The 15631-nt window shown below is 43.7% G+C and overlaps 1 protein-coding gene across 2 annotated transcripts in view; it reads left to right on the top strand.

Moving 5' to 3' along the window:
* The window catches only part of LOC137344693 (chemokine-like protein TAFA-5), a 266481-nt gene that overhangs the window by 137980 nt on the left and 112870 nt on the right, over window positions 1-15631 (top strand). For both annotated transcript variants that reach the window (XR_010968439.1, XM_068007830.1), the window contains exon 3: window positions 14609-14736. Coding sequence is in view for 1 of the 2 variants with exons in the window: in XM_068007830.1 (XP_067863931.1) it covers window positions 14609-14736 (128 nt within the window). In the remaining variant the exon portion in view is untranslated. The remainder of the gene's footprint in view (window positions 1-14608; window positions 14737-15631) is intronic.

The raw sequence follows: 15631 nt of genomic DNA, 5'->3' as shown, positions 1-15631 counted from the left end.
GAAGAAATAAGAAGGTGCTCGCACAGTTAGTCAAAACTGTCAATCAAAGCAGTCATCAAAGGAATGAAGATTGAATGAAAAGGTAACAGTGTGGCTAAGTTTAATAATTATTGACTAAAGAAAATGGAGGAACAAAGGAAGGCACATTTTCCTCTGAAATTATTCTGGCTCCCCAAGATTTTCCACTAGAAGTGACATGGAATGTACGATATGTCCACCGAAATATTTTCTGTCATTTGCACCACAGCAATGCTGGGCATTTGGAATGGCAGTGCATTCTTAGTATCCAGGGTTGATAAGATGGCAGAAGGGGAGAATTATACTTGAAAGGTGATCAATTCCGTTAAGTAAGGTAACCCTTTATTACGCTACGCGAGGCAGGATATTCAAACATTTTTTTTAAAAGATTGATTTTCTTTTCTTTTCTGCTGTGGTTGCTGGCCATGTCGTACTGTGGCAGGTACCTCAGCAGAATTTCTCTTCCTTGCTCCCCACCTCTGATATGGGTGACCTCGTGGGCCAGAAAAACTGCTGGGAGCCTGCCAAATTTACATTAATGAACCTGACCCTGCAAATCAGCCCCACAACCACTAAAATTGCATTACTGTAGGGACCAAGAGGACAATTCACCTCAGGAATATTGAAAAATACTTTAAGCAGTTTCGTTGGTTCCCTTTAGCCTTCTTGTGATTGTTATATTGGTAGAATTTGGTGATTACCGATTCTTAATTGTTTTTTTTTGTACTGCCTTGGTAATTGATTTGTAGTTTTCATACACACTACTTTTTGTTAATTGATAGGTTCACACTTCAGTTATAAAGTGTTTCTGTTTTATGATTATGACACTTGAGCCAATCAAATGTGACACATACTTTACATATGGAATGCTACAGGGTATCAACCAGTCATTTCAAAAAAAGTACAATTTAATTCATCGAACTAAAATTATTTTAAGAAATGTTATTGATTATGCTGAGACACACCAGCAATCGTCACATTTGAGAATTATGAATGAAACATTTGGTCGAGGCAACTGCATTATAGCATTAGACTTGGCAGCCTTTATCACTAATTCTCTCCCCTCCCCTGTTGTCCTGATGGAATTAGGGAAAATTCCTCTTTGTTGTGTCTAAAGTACGCTCAGTTCCCAGCTGCAGTAAAGTGAAAAAGGGGTGGAGGCCCTTTGCATCAGGTCTCCACCACACTCTACACTGCCTTAGAGTACTGGGGCTTCTGCAAGATCGTGTAACTGGGTATGCATTTGGAGTAGGCTAGAAGTAACCGACCACTAGAGCTTGTGCCAGTGGATCTGCGGGGTTTCTCGGGACAGTTAAACAAAGAGGATTTCCACATGAAAGGATATTTCACTTCCCCCTTGCCCTACACTGGACAATCTTCGGGCCTCAGGGCCTTCTGGCTGCTGCTTTCTGGGAGTCAGAAGTGAAACTGCAGGCTTCCTGGGAACTACACTTCTGCTCCCCTTGTCACCCCGGATGCCAGCACAAGCCCGGCCACAAGGAGTTTTTCCCTGTCAGGCAAATAGTGTCCATCTTTTCTCATACAGGTACAGTGTACGTCCAATATGATGCTCCTGTTGGGCTACCCAAGATGTCTGAGAGGAAAATCTACTCTATTGACTTTTACTGGAAAATGGCAAATGGGCACTGGGGGCTCGATTTTCGGATCGTGTTTCCGGCGGGTTCCCAGCGGGGTGGCCCCGAAAATCCCGATATCCGGTCACGTGACCGGATCGCGACGAAATCCCGGCCACTTCCGGGTACCGCGCTGACGTGCGGGGCTGCGCGCGCAAGCCCCGCTGGTGGGAATCCCGCAGGCAATTAAAGCCAGCGGGGTTCCACTTGAGAGTACTTACCTTGCTCGTTGTGGTCAGTTAATGAGCTGAAGCAGCTGTCAAAAGAGGAAGTGTGGGATTTTCGGTTCAAGGCAGTGAGCTTCCCACACTGGGGGAAACAGTCTCCCTCCAACCAGGCGTGTTGCAGCCAGCAGCCTGTGGCAGGTGCCAAGGTGCGCTCCACGGGGGAGAGCCCTCAGCCACGCAGGAGGCCACCGCGTCACATAGGGCAACCCCTGCCCTCCACCACCCCCCGCCAAGCCAGAGGACAGACCGACACGAAACCGCAGCCCCAGTCCGAGGAACCACACACCTACCCTGCACAACCCCTCAGACCAACACCTGCCAGTTGGGTGGTGTGTGGAGACCCTCGGAGGACGAAGAGCATGACCAGCACCAGCAGCCTCGCAGTCCACGCCGTCCACCGCAGAGACGTGGATCCCCCCAACACGGTGTTGTTGCACGCCCACCTGCACAGCAGGAGGGAGGGCTACCGCAGAGAGAGACGCGTCGCAGAGGGCACTACCCTCGCCACAGGGTCCACAGACCGAGGCGCAGCTCCCCGGACCTCTCCGAGCAGCAGTGCACAGGGAGGCGCAGATTCGCTCGACATGTAGTCGTGGAGATCTGCAGCGTCTTTCATGCCGAGCTGCTCCTGGCTGGCCCCAGCACCAACTGCTTACCTGTCGCTGTCAAAGTCACCACTGCCCTCCACACCTTCTCCTCCGCATCCTTCCAGGGTGCAGCCGGCTACACCGCCGATGTCTCTCAGTCGTCTGCGCGGACGAGCCCTGCAAATACACCTGCACCTACTCTGCAGTAACACGATGGGTGGCATCAGTGGTGTGTCCTCATAGTGATACCCAGGAGCGGGCATTATTGGACACAACGGACAGGATTCGCGGAGACATGGCAGTGGTGGTGTCAATATAATGTGTGCTGTTTGTTGCTCTGAAATTCAATATGGGTGACACCCATGACAAACCCTCAGACACCCTTGTGCACCCACTTCATGCTGAGGAGACGTTTGCCTTACGCTGCCTACTGCACATATGTGATGCATGCCCTGTGGCTGCAGCACAGGTGGTGGCAGGTTGAGTGAGGCTGGCCGTGAGGGAGATGCACGAGAGGGTGAGTATGGGATGGAGCAATGAGATTGTATGTGGATTGGGTTGCGTGTTAGTGGCAGGGTGAGTACTGGCGAGGTGAGTAGGTGGAGGTAAGATGAGGATGGGGTGTGAGTGGGTATGAGGGGTGATGTGACAGAATAGTGTTGGCGGTGCCGAAGGAGATGTGGGGTTGGGGCAGTGTTGTGGCAGACAGAGTGTAGGGGAAAGACTTCGTGTTCTCACTTTGGCTGACCTACTTAGGTCATTGCAGCGCCTCCTGCACTGTATGCAGGTGGGCGATATGTTGGTGGCGCAGGTGACCCCCTCTGCCACCTCGAGCCAGGCCTTCTTGGTGGCAGAGGCAGACCGCTTCCTCCCACACGCCGGGGGGAAGATCTGTGTCCTCCCCCTCCTCCTCACCCCATCTGATGATACCTGGGTTGAGGCATCATTAAACTGGGAGCAGCCTTCCCCCTGGGCTGCTCCATGCTGCAATTTGTCCCATTGGTTGCAGCATCTGTCAGTGGAGGACTGCCCCTTTAACTAGAGAGCCTCCAGCTGACAGATCGTACTGCGCATGCGCAGCCCGACCGACGCGCAGGCCAGCGCCGTGGACCCCGGAGGAGCAGGTAATTGATTCCTATTAGTGGGTTGCCTGCTACGATCGCGTGGGCAACCCACTAATTTCGCCGAGCGTGTTGACCACGCTCCCGGAGGACCACCCGCTGGGAACCCGCAGGCCTGCTAAATTCGGGCCCTGGGTATCTGACACCTTAGCTAAAATCAGCTCTCATCAAAAACCGAGGATGAAACCTGGTCTGTACGGTTCAGCTATTCACTGAATAGACTCTCTGAACCATCTACGAATCATGAGTATACGTTTCAATGAATAGTTTTCTTAAATAGGCAGCCAGTGGTGTGATTTTTATCAATGTACCAACATGCAGCAGGAAGAAACCTTACGACACAGGCCTGTGCCGATTATTCTGCATGCTCCAGAATTCCTTCCTTAAACACATGGAGAATTTTCAATTTCAGTTGGGCTGAGTAGAGGCTTGATGTCTTCCCCACAGTGCTACTCACATACATAACCTAGCAGCAAGTTCCAGATAAATAAAATGACTATTGATGCATTCACAACTCAATTATGCTGGATAACAATAAATTTTGGAAAATGGAATTTATTTGTTACTTATGTATGGACTATTAAAGCCTTTCAGCACTTCATTAATGTTGGGTTTGAAAATTCCTGCTTACAACTTGTACAAGCAGATTCGTAAATAATAGCAGGTTTGAGTAAAGATTGTCCTTTTATGTGGGGAATTGGCAGCCACTTACTGATTCTTCATGTGACAGGTATAAATCACAGGGATGAATAGAAAAAGAAAGTTGCAGCTGACTGCATTTGATTTCGTTGATGCTGCAACAGGAGAAAGCCATGATCAATTTATGCAGAGAGAGAAAGATAATTCTGAACAGATTTGTGACCAGATTTTCACTGCATCATAAATGCTTGCAGGGGTAGGCTGAAAAGTAAAAGGGTGTCAGTTTGCATTTAAAAAAGGATTAAAGAAATGAAAGAAGATGCTTCCCGTTTATTATGTTCTGATACTATTGCATATATGTCAAAGAAGTGTAGGGTTTTAATGAAGAGAAAAAAATTATTTATTTACTAAAAGTATTGAAAATGTTAGTCAGGATCTCTATACTGTGTTTGTATGCATGAGTGCACATTTATGTAATGTCAAAACACATTAGCCATTCCATGAAACTAATTGGTATTTTTGTCTGTTGCCTTGAAACACTATCTGGATTTTGGAATGTGAGTCCAAATGTGGCATATTTTTACCCATGGCTTTAGTGCATACAATACTGAGATTAATAATATACTTTGGGATAATTTTTTTATCTTTTACACTTCCTGTCAACAAACGTTATTTTCTGTAACACTGGCCAGGGTTTCCTACTTCTGTGCTTGTTGGACCATGAGTCTCCATCTATTCATTTTAATGGGCAGAAACATGCTGGATGGTGAACACAAAAGCAGGAAGTCCTAGACTTTGTCAATGGTTTTGTTAACATTTACAATGGAACTACCGATGTAAATATTTATATTGAGCAATTGCTATCAAACATAATATTGGGAAAGTTGTATTTGCTGCCATGGTGTGTTGATGAACCAATTGAAACACTGAAAATGCTTTCTTAAATAAATGTTATGCTTTTTTTTCTAATAACTGAAATTTTGACTTTCCAAAATAAGGTTTTAAACAAACTACATTTTTTTTTAAATTACATCTTTCACAATAATATGACTTAATTTACTCACTGCATTGTCTTCTGTGTCTTTTAATGCCTTCCTTAAAGTTTGCAGATTTTCGCAGGTGCAGTCTTATATCCTAAGCGTGTGCAGCTTGTTAGAATTTATCAGTATACAATCTGTGTATCTGCACGAGTTGATTCCCTTATCCTGTGAATTAGTTTAATTTCTTTGTTTTGTTTGAAAGTAGTTTGAAAAAAGCAGAGATTCAATTCTCAAAGCTTTATTTCAGGCAAGTTTATTTAAATTTTTAACTATTATGCTTTTCTGTTATGAACTCCTAACATACAACACCTGTGATTGTGATTTCTTTGTTGACAGAAAAGAAAACATTTTTTTAGAACTAATTTCTTTTTTAGTCACCTGCTTTATTTCTGTAGAAAATGTAATTAAAAATCATTTCTTCTGAACTATTTTTGAGGCTTAAGGAAACTTTTTATATAAAATTTTGGAAACTGTAAACAATTAACTTTTATGAGTTGTTAAGGAAGTTTATAATTTCTAAAGATTGTATAAGTCAGCAAACTCACTAATAGTGCACTAAAGGAATCATTTTCCAATCATACCAGGCATATGCCAGGGTTGTATATTGAGAAATTGCACACCAACAGCCTGTGATATTCTGTCCAGAAGCAGAAAATTCATCCATAAAAACTTTAAGGCAGGAATGTAAAGAAGGGAACCACTGATAATTGGTAAAAGTGGTGGGGAAAGGATGAGAGGAGCTACTTGAGAGTGTCAAAGGGGCTGTAGATGAGTTGGGGAAGGATACTTATGTACAGAAACACAACAGGAAGGTGCTGCCTCATGGTCTGAAAGATGCCAAGAGCATTTTGGGTCCCATTCTCTTGGGAACCCTCCATTACATCCAATAGACCCTGCTCCCCTTTAGTAATGCCAGATCTCAGAAAACACCCAATTCTGCCACAGTCTTCACCTCCAATGCCCCAAAAGCCCCTCCCCAAGTCCTCTGGGGACCCCCTCCTTAGACTCCCCCCTCCCAGGGCTTGAGACCCTCTCTAAGTACTTCCAAACCCTTTGCCTGCATTCCCAGTGCTCCCTATTCTCAGGATCGTCACCAATGCTCCGAGAGCCTGAGACCATCCTCCATGAATCTCTCACATCGAAGGACCCCTGTCCCAGTCCTCATCATTTGCTCCAGTGTTCCCAGAATCTCCCTTTTCAGTGCAGCCATATTCTGGGACCCTTTCAATAAGTAAGTTTCTCTGGTAATACTACTTGGCAACACCCTTGTTCTTATAATACTTTTGACTTACCATGAGCCACACCAGAGGAGATTCTGCAAGCATTTTTTATAATAGTCTTGTATCTAGTATCCGTAGCATCACAGCTTTCAGAGGTGTCACACCTGAAAATGTGGTTTAATGGATGGGAAATTGAGTGGACTCCATTATATGCACCCAATCCTCCCTGCCCGATTTTACACTATATCCTGCTCCCAGGCAATCCTATGTGCCAAGCACAATAACAGGAAAATCTTCCCCATACTGAATTGATGGTGACAGACTGAGTCGAGGGATGTCACTGAGTATATTCTTGTACTCCCATTTCTTCTTCTTTGTGATACCATTATTTCATGGAGAATACATCACTACATATGGGATAAACAGCACTAAATAGATCGACATGTTAAAAGTGGTCATTAGATAGCTGACAAATAAAGGAATGATAGCTAAGGTAAATAAGTAGGCAGATAGACATACCAGATTAAATATGTGTACATAGGAGGGGTGAAGTAAAGAAACCTCAATGAAGCGATAAGTTTATTTAGTGAGTAGCTGAACATACAGACCAAAAAAATTCTGGGTTTTAGTCCCAGTCTGTGCTGAATTAGCTGATCTCAGACAGTGTGCTACTAGAAGTGCTACAGTTGGCTTTGCTGCTCACAAGTTAGGAAGGGGAAAGTTGGCCAAGGCTCCAGCTCCTGGAAGTGCTCAGCTGAGGACAGGATTGGGCTTGGCTGTTTTGGCCTCTATAGGACACTAGCCTGCCAACAATCACTGTTGAGGCTAACACATGCATGAGCAAAGCACAGGAGGGCAACAGGCACATTGGGAAATCTGCCTCAGCAAAAAGTCAACACTTTCAGAAAGTGAGATGAGTGGGGTGAAAAAAATTAACAAGGAGAAAAAAGAAACCAAAGATAAAATGTATGTTTAAGGTCTGAAGGAATTTGTCTGCTAGTCCATTGACTTTACAGGGTTTCTCTGATCCCAAGTTTTGAAGCAGTTCTGCAATATAAATGTGATATCAGATACAATAACCACACTGGAACACGTGACCTGTTGCTGAGGTGGTTTTGACCCTGATGATCAACGATGGCCAGATGGTGGTTTGTGACCCAGTAACTTCCAAGTGAAAAGATGTGTATTATAACCCAATGCTTTTCTTAAACTAGGAACCCTGATCCTCGGAACCATTCTAAATTTCAGCATTGAATTGACTTTGATTTTTGAAACTGCTTTCACAATTAAACACTGAATTTCAGTGTTTTAGTTTCATTGTAGCACACACAAACACTCATTGTTTCTCACATTGTTACAGCAGTTTGCTTTGAACAATAGAGTAACCAAATCTTCCTTCACAGTATGTTTTTTTCAAAAAAGCGGCTTTCAATTCAAGGTCAGGATATTCAGTAATGTGTTCCGTACTGAACCTGTTTCACTCAGGAATTGCACATAGAACAGCAAGAACTGCTCTTTACTTACAAGCAAGGGCACTGCAGCACATACAATGGAGCTTACAAGCACAGGCATATCATCACAGGTGCACAAGTGGGGCTGAAATCTATTGGTTGGAATGTTATTTGTGTTGAATTTGCTATTTTATTTTTAAAAATCCATCCCTGTTTCTTTGTTTAATATCAAGGGGCAGCCCTACTTATAAGAATTATGACCCAATTTTCAGAATTCATACTTTGGTCCACAATCTTTCAGTAAATTCCATTTTGCACTGTGAATTAATGCAGGCCACAAGGACACTAGGGACATATTTTGAAGTAAAATACATTCTGGAAATTGCCGTGTGGAGTTGCAAATGCTTTGAAAATCAGTTCCAATGCCAGATCCCATTGATTTTCAGTAAGACTTCCTAATTTTTAAGAAAAAGAGTACCTATATAATCAGATTCTTTTTACGTCAAAGCACAAACACAACCATATTCATCTGAATGACTTTCATTTTGCAAGTCTGCTGTGTACTTCAAGAGGTGCAGACTAGGCATTTCCGTGTAGTGTTAGCATTTAAATATTTTTGGGGAGATATAGTGCTGAAGAATGGAAAGCCTTTGGATGTTTGTTCATAATACATTACTTTTGTAATTAAATGAAATTTAATTTTGCAGCTTTACATAATGGAAGTTTGTATCCAGCAATTGGATTACCATGAAGAAGCAATACAAATGACAGCTTTGTGAAAGTTTCCAAGCCTAATTATCTGCAGAAATAATGGAACTGGCATTTGTTTAAATGCTTTCAGTACCAAGATAACATTGGCAATAACTGTTAAGCATGGATTAAATAAATACTTCTGGTGTTACTAAATAACAAACAAAATCTACATTGGCATGTTTTTTTCAAAGATTACTGTCATTATACACACAGACATATCTTTAAAGTCCTTTCACACCATTCATGTTTCATTTTGCAAGTTAACAAGCAGATGATCTGCTCCCAGGCTTCTCCCATTATTGCTAGAAGTAAGTGACAAATTCCTCCACTGTTTCAATTCTCCCTACCTCTGCAATCTTCTCCATCTCTACACCCCAGCTTTCATCTTTGAGTCTGGAGTACTGCATATGTTCCTGTCCCTCTGTTCCACCATCAACGGCAGAACCTACAGCCACCATAACCCTGTATTCTGTAATTTTCTTTCCAAATCTCTTTGCCTTAATACCTCTTGCCCTCCTTTTCAACACTTATCTGTGACTCTTTCTTCAATCACTACACCTAAGTACTTCTGTCTTGGTGCCTAACACTCTCCCTGTAAAGCACTTTGAAGTTTTGTTACATGAAATATTAACTGTGACACAATCGTAGGGCTCAGATAGCAGAATAAGCTGTGGTGAAGTTTTGCAGTACTGTAATGAGCCAGTTTCCCCTCTCAATGGTCTCATTGTACTTCCAAGTACAATAAACAGAACTCCTGTGATACACAAGCTGCGACCTCTCGGATTTCTGCTCCTGTAGCGATCTCATACCCTTAGGACTCTCACGGATTCTGGTTTGCCAGTGTCCACTGCATTCTTACTTCACTCTTAGTCATTCTGGAAAATGGAATTATCAACACACCACCCTCAAGTTCATTTGAGGCTCCAAATTGAGTTACAAATTCTGATTGGACGTATTCTGGGAGGTTGCATCACATGACTTCCCACAACCAGTGATCAGTCATTTCCGGGTACTTGTCAGCTGAGGCCTGGTTATAAAAAGAGTGGTTTGATTTTTCCACTTTTTACTCACACTCCAGACACTTGAGTGCATAATCTATACTGACACTCCAGTGTAGTACTGAGGGAGTGCTGCACTGTCGGAGGTGCTGTGTTTTGGATGAGACGGTTAACTGAGGCCCCGTCTGCCCTCTCAGGTGGACGTAAAAGATACCATGGCAGTATTTTGATGAAAAGCACGGTAGTTATTCCTGCTGTCCTGGCCAATATTTATCCCTCAATCAATATCACTAAAACAGATTATCTGGTCATTATCACTTTGTTGTTTATGAGCTATGTGCAAATCGGCTGCCGTGTTTCCTACATTACAGCAATGAATACAACGGTGGCCGATGGTCGGTTTGAACTTTAATAAGAGAGCTCAGTATTAATTTTCATTTTAATTAAAAATCTACCTTGGCTGGGCCAACAAGTCCAACTAATTTGCAGAGTGGAGAGGAAGGAAAAAGAAATGAAAAACTTCCCAGCCCTGTGGCAACAAAGACTGAGTATGGCCATCTTCAATTTCAGTATAGTCTGCAACTCATTTTAACTGACAACCCCTCCACCCCCGCCCCCCAACCCTGGAGCACAACGAGCAGATTATTGGAAAATCTCCCCGGTTGCTCACAACAGCAGCAGGGGGATTAATCTTCAATTGCTGGAGACTCCATGACAATCCGGGAGGGCTGGCAACCCTAATTTACAGTAATATTAACAACTCAAAACACGTACCAAACAGTACGATTATTACGCAAAGTTTGCCACTTTAACTCTGCTCCTTTAACAATTGATGAGGAAAGTCTTATGTCTCTCTTTTTTATTCGTTCATGGGATGTGGGCATCGCTGGCGAGGCCAGCATTTTTGCCCATCCCTAATTGCCCTTGAGAAGGTGGTGGTAAGCCACCTTCTTGAACTGCTGCAGTCCATGTGGTGAAGGTTCTCCCACAGTGCTTTAGGTAGGGAGTTCCAGGATTTTGACCCAGCAATGATGAAGGAACGGCAATATATTTCCAAGTCGGGATGGTGTGTGACTTGGAGGGGAACATGCAGGTGGTGTTATTCCCATGTGCCTGCTGCTCTTGTCCTTCTAGGTGGTAGAGGTCGTGGGTTTGGGAGGTGCTGTCGAAGAAGCCTTGGCGAGTTGCTGCAGTGCATCCTGTGGATGGTACACACTGCAGCCACAGTGCGCCAGTTGTGAAGGGAGTGAATGTTTAGGGTGCTGGATGGGGTGCCAATCAAGTGGGATGCTTTGCCCTGGATGGTGTCGAGCTTCTTGAGTGTTGTTGGAGCTGCACTCATCCAGGCAAGTGGAGAGTATTCCATCACACTTCTGACTTGTGCCTTGTAGATGGTGGAAAGGCTTTGGGGAGTCAGGAGGTGAGTCACTCGCCACAGAATACCCAGCCTCTGACCTGCTGTTGTAGTCACAGTATTTATATGGCTGGTCCAGTTAAGTTTCTGGTCAATGGTGACTCCCAGGATGTTGATGGTGGGGGATTCGGCGATGCTAATGCTGTTGAATGACAAGGGGAGGTGGTTAGACTCTCTCTTGTTGGAGATGGTCGTTGCCTGGCACTTGTCTGGCGCAAATGTTACTTGCCAGTTATCAGCCCAAGGCTGGATGTTGTCCAGGTCTTGCTGCATGCGGGCACAGACTGCTTCATTATTTGAGGGGTTGCGAATGGAACTGAACACTGTGCAATCATCAGTGAACATCTCCATTTCTGACCTTATGATGGAGGGAAGGTCATTGATGAAGCAGCTGAAGATGGTTGGGCCGAGGACACTGCCCTGAGGAACTCCTGCAGCAATGTTCTGGGGCTGAGATGATTGGCCTCCAACAACCACTGCCATCTTCCTTTGTGCTAGATATGACTCCAGGCACTGGAGAGTTTTCCCCCTGATTCCCATTGACTTCAATTTTACTGGGCTCCTTGGTGCCACACTCGGTCAAATGCTGCCTTGATGTCAAGTGCAGTCACTGTCACCTCACCTCTGGAATTCAGCTCTTTTGTCCATGTTTGGACCAAGGCTGTAATGAGGTCTGGAGCCGAGTGGTCCTGGCGGAACCCAAACTGAGCATTGGTGAGCAGGTTATTGGCGAGTAAGTGCCGCTTGATAGCATTGTCGATGACACCTTCCATCACTTTGCTGATGATTGAGAGTAGACTGATGGGACGTTAATTGGCTGGATTGGATTTGTCCTGCTTTTTGTGGACAGGACATAACTGGGCAATTTTCCACATTGTCGGGTAGATGCCAGTGTTGTAGCTGTACTGGAACAGTTTGGCTAGAGGTGCTGCTAGTTCTGGAGCACAAGTCTTCAGCACTACAGCCGGGATGTTGTTGGGGCCCATAGCTTTTGCTGTATCCAGTGCACTCAGCCATTTCTTGATATCACGTGGAGTGAATCGAATTGGCTGAAGACTGGCTTCTCTGATGGTGGGGATATCGGGAGGAGGCCGAGGTGGATCATCCACTCGGCACTTCTGGCTGAAGATGGTTGCAAACGCTTCAGCCTTGTCTTTTGCACTCACGTGCTGAACTCTGCCATCATTGAGGATGGGGATGTTTACAGAGCCTCCTCCTCCCGTTAGTTGTTTAATTGTCCACCACCATTCATGACTGGATGTGGCAGGAATGCAGAGCTTGGATCGGATCTGTTGGTTGTGGAATCGCTTAGCTCTGTCTATAGCATGTTGCTTCCGCTGTTTAGAACGCATGTAGTCCTGAGTTGTAGCTTCACCTCATTTTTAGGTACACCTGGTGCTGCTCCTGGCATGCTGTTCGACACTCTTCATTGAACCAGAGTTGATCCCCTGGCTTGTTGGTAATGGTAGAGTGAGGATATGCCGGGCCATGAGGTTACAGATTGTGCTGGAATACAATTCTGCTGCTGATGACCCACAGCGCTTCATGGATGCCCAGTTTTGAGCTGCTAGATCTGTTCTGAATCTATCCCATTTAGCACGGTGGTAGTGCCACACAACACGTTGGATGGTGTCCTCAGTGCGAAGACGGGACTTCGTCACGAGGACAGTGCGGTGGTCACTCCTGCCAATGCTGTCATGGACAGATGCATCTGCGACAGGTAGATTGGTGAGGACGAGATCAAGTAAGTTTTTCTCTCGTGTTGGTTCGCTGACCACCTGCCGCAGGCCCGGTCTGGCAGTTATGTCCTTCAGGACTCGGCCACTCTTGGTGATGAACATTGAAGTTCCCCACCCAGAGTACATTCTGTGCCCTTGCTACCCTCAGTGCTTCCTCCAAGTGGTGCTCAACGTGGAGGAGGATTGATTCATCAGCTGAAGGAGGGCGGTAGGTGGTAATCAGCAGGAGGTTTCCTTGCCCATGTTTGACCTGATACCATGAGATTTCATGGGGTCAATGTTGAAGGCTCCCAGGGCCACTCCCTCCTGACTGCATATCACTGTACTGCCACCTCTGGTGGGTCTGTCCTGCCGGCATTCTAGCAATATCTTTTGGTACAGTTCTTGGGAGCACCCCATGTCATGTCCCTCTCCCTTGTTCACATTCACCTGTCAGTCTCCATGCCAGGGTTTAATTGTTATATGTTATCTTTGGTTTGCCTGGAGATCACAGCAAATGTAAGTATAAAAACCTGGAATGGTCGTACAATGGCACGTTTGGTCTTCTGTCTTTCTGATAATGTCAGTTTCACCGTGAGTTTTGATGTGAACTGTACATAGAACTGTATCATTTACACCCCTGGAACATAGTTTTCCTGACTAGATTGGCATCTCAAACCTGTCTGAATATCAACAGCAATGAGTATAGTAATGGTCCAAGCGAGCTGGCACCTGCTGACCATCTTAAGGTTACTTGGCCCATTATAAGACTTGCCTTAGCTTTCAATTTATACCAACAACATAAAAATATGTACAGAGCTAGACATTTTCCCATATGAATTCGTACAGTAATTTAACTGGTAACTCTGTCCCATAAGCCATGGATGCAAAGCATCACAGTCTAACTTTCGTATTCTTTACACAAAATATTTGATTTGTTTCTTAATGAAATAAGTTTCTACATCTTCTATTTTCTTGGTTTCTGTTTGGAATCTTTTACTCTGTGTTATTATGCTTCGGTTACTGGAAAGCCGGACAAGCACTTTGATGAAAGTCCTCACAGAGTCAACGTCACATGACAGGAAAGAACAGTATTGCAAGGAACTCATTTACATTCTGTCAGGAATTGTCTATCTTGTATTTTCTTTTTTTTACAAAAGCAAATTTACATTTCATACGTTGATTAAGATTGAAGTGTGGCATTGCTGTTGAATGATGCACGTCTTCTCATTTTTGCCATCCAATCTCAGCATCAAGCACTCTTAGTTCATGTGTAACCCAGCTAAATGCAGAGTAATCCTTCATCTATTTTGGCCAGATGATGTGCCTTAATGCCAATCTCAGAAGAACATTCAGTACTGCACCACTGTAGCCTTTTCCACTTTCCACAGTTCCCATCCTTTTAGCTCTCCAAATGAGACTGTCAATTCAGTGCCAAATTATGTGCAGTTTATTGCTATGTGGCCACATCCACAAGGATTGGATTAACACTGCCCAAATTCATTTCATCTGGGACACTGACAAGCAACAGAGAGAGGAGGCTTTCATTGCTTTAGCCTGGGCTGAACCCAAGCATGGTTTCCAGGATTGCAACAATAGTGTGTCAGTGTGACGGGTATAGAGTGCTTCTGGGTGGATGATTAAAATGGGCCAAATGGCCTCCCTAATCCGTAATTTTGTGATCTTGTGACCCATTGTACCATTCGGTCTCCATCTTGCATTTATTAAAAGAATGTTACTATAATTAATTTTTCAGTGAAGTCTAACCATTCCATCTTTTATTTGCAGTGCGAGTTGTAAAGAGCAAGCAGTGGTGTGAAATGATCCCCTGTTCAGAAGGAGAAATCTGTGGTTTATTAATGAACAAGTCAGGCTGGACCTGCACACAACCAGGTGGTCGAATAAAGACGATAACGGTAGGCCATTCTGAGTGTTCGTGTCATAAATGTGATACGATATAAACAAGTTATATTTTTGCAGAAATAGATTTTTACATTTACAGGGACATAAGTAAATCTAATTTTCATGTAACTTCAAAATCTGTAAGACAGTTAACAGTAACAACTTGTTTAACAAAATCAGCATATCTTAATTTCACTGTCAACTGCAAAAAATGTACAAGTGGGAAGTATGGATTAAAAGGAAAAGATTCAATGTAAGAAGGAGTGGATGGAGTTCATAAAGCACATGTATGGGATATATTAACTTTATTGTACTTAAATATATGCAAACACTTCATGACACTGTATGCAGCATGAGTTATGATGCACTGCGAAGATAAGTTAACCTGCAAGTAATTTGTCGTATATTTTACTTGTAAATAGATTAATAGATATCAATCCTCATCTTATTAGTATTATTTTATTGACTGTTCATGAAAAGAAAGACATGAAATGAATTACAATATTACATTATATTTACAATAATGCATTCTTCTGAGTGAAGACAAGAAGGAAAAGATTATTTAAAGGAGGAAACAATTGCCCTTAAAGGGGATCAATAAAGGTTAATGGGGATAAGAAGCAGTGTGTAACATTGAGTTAAGAAAGAACTTGCATTTATATAGCGTCTTTCATGACCTCAGGATGTCCCAAAGCGTTTTACAGCCAATTAAATACTTTTGAAGTATAATCACTTGTAATGTAGGAAACGCGGTAGCCAATTTGCGCACAGCAAGGACCCACAAACACCAATGAGATAATGACCAGATAATTTGTTTTAGTGATGTTGGTTGAGGGATAAATATTGGCCAGGACATTGGGGAGAACTCCCATGCTCTTCTTCGAATAATGTCATGGGATCCTTTACGTT

Source organism: Heptranchias perlo, chromosome 27, assembly GCF_035084215.1.
Source record: "Heptranchias perlo isolate sHepPer1 chromosome 27, sHepPer1.hap1, whole genome shotgun sequence".
NCBI classification, from domain to species: Eukaryota; Metazoa; Chordata; class Chondrichthyes; order Hexanchiformes; family Hexanchidae; genus Heptranchias; species Heptranchias perlo.
Note: the sequence above shows the minus strand (reverse complement) of the source record. Positions and strands in the feature narration are given on the sequence as shown.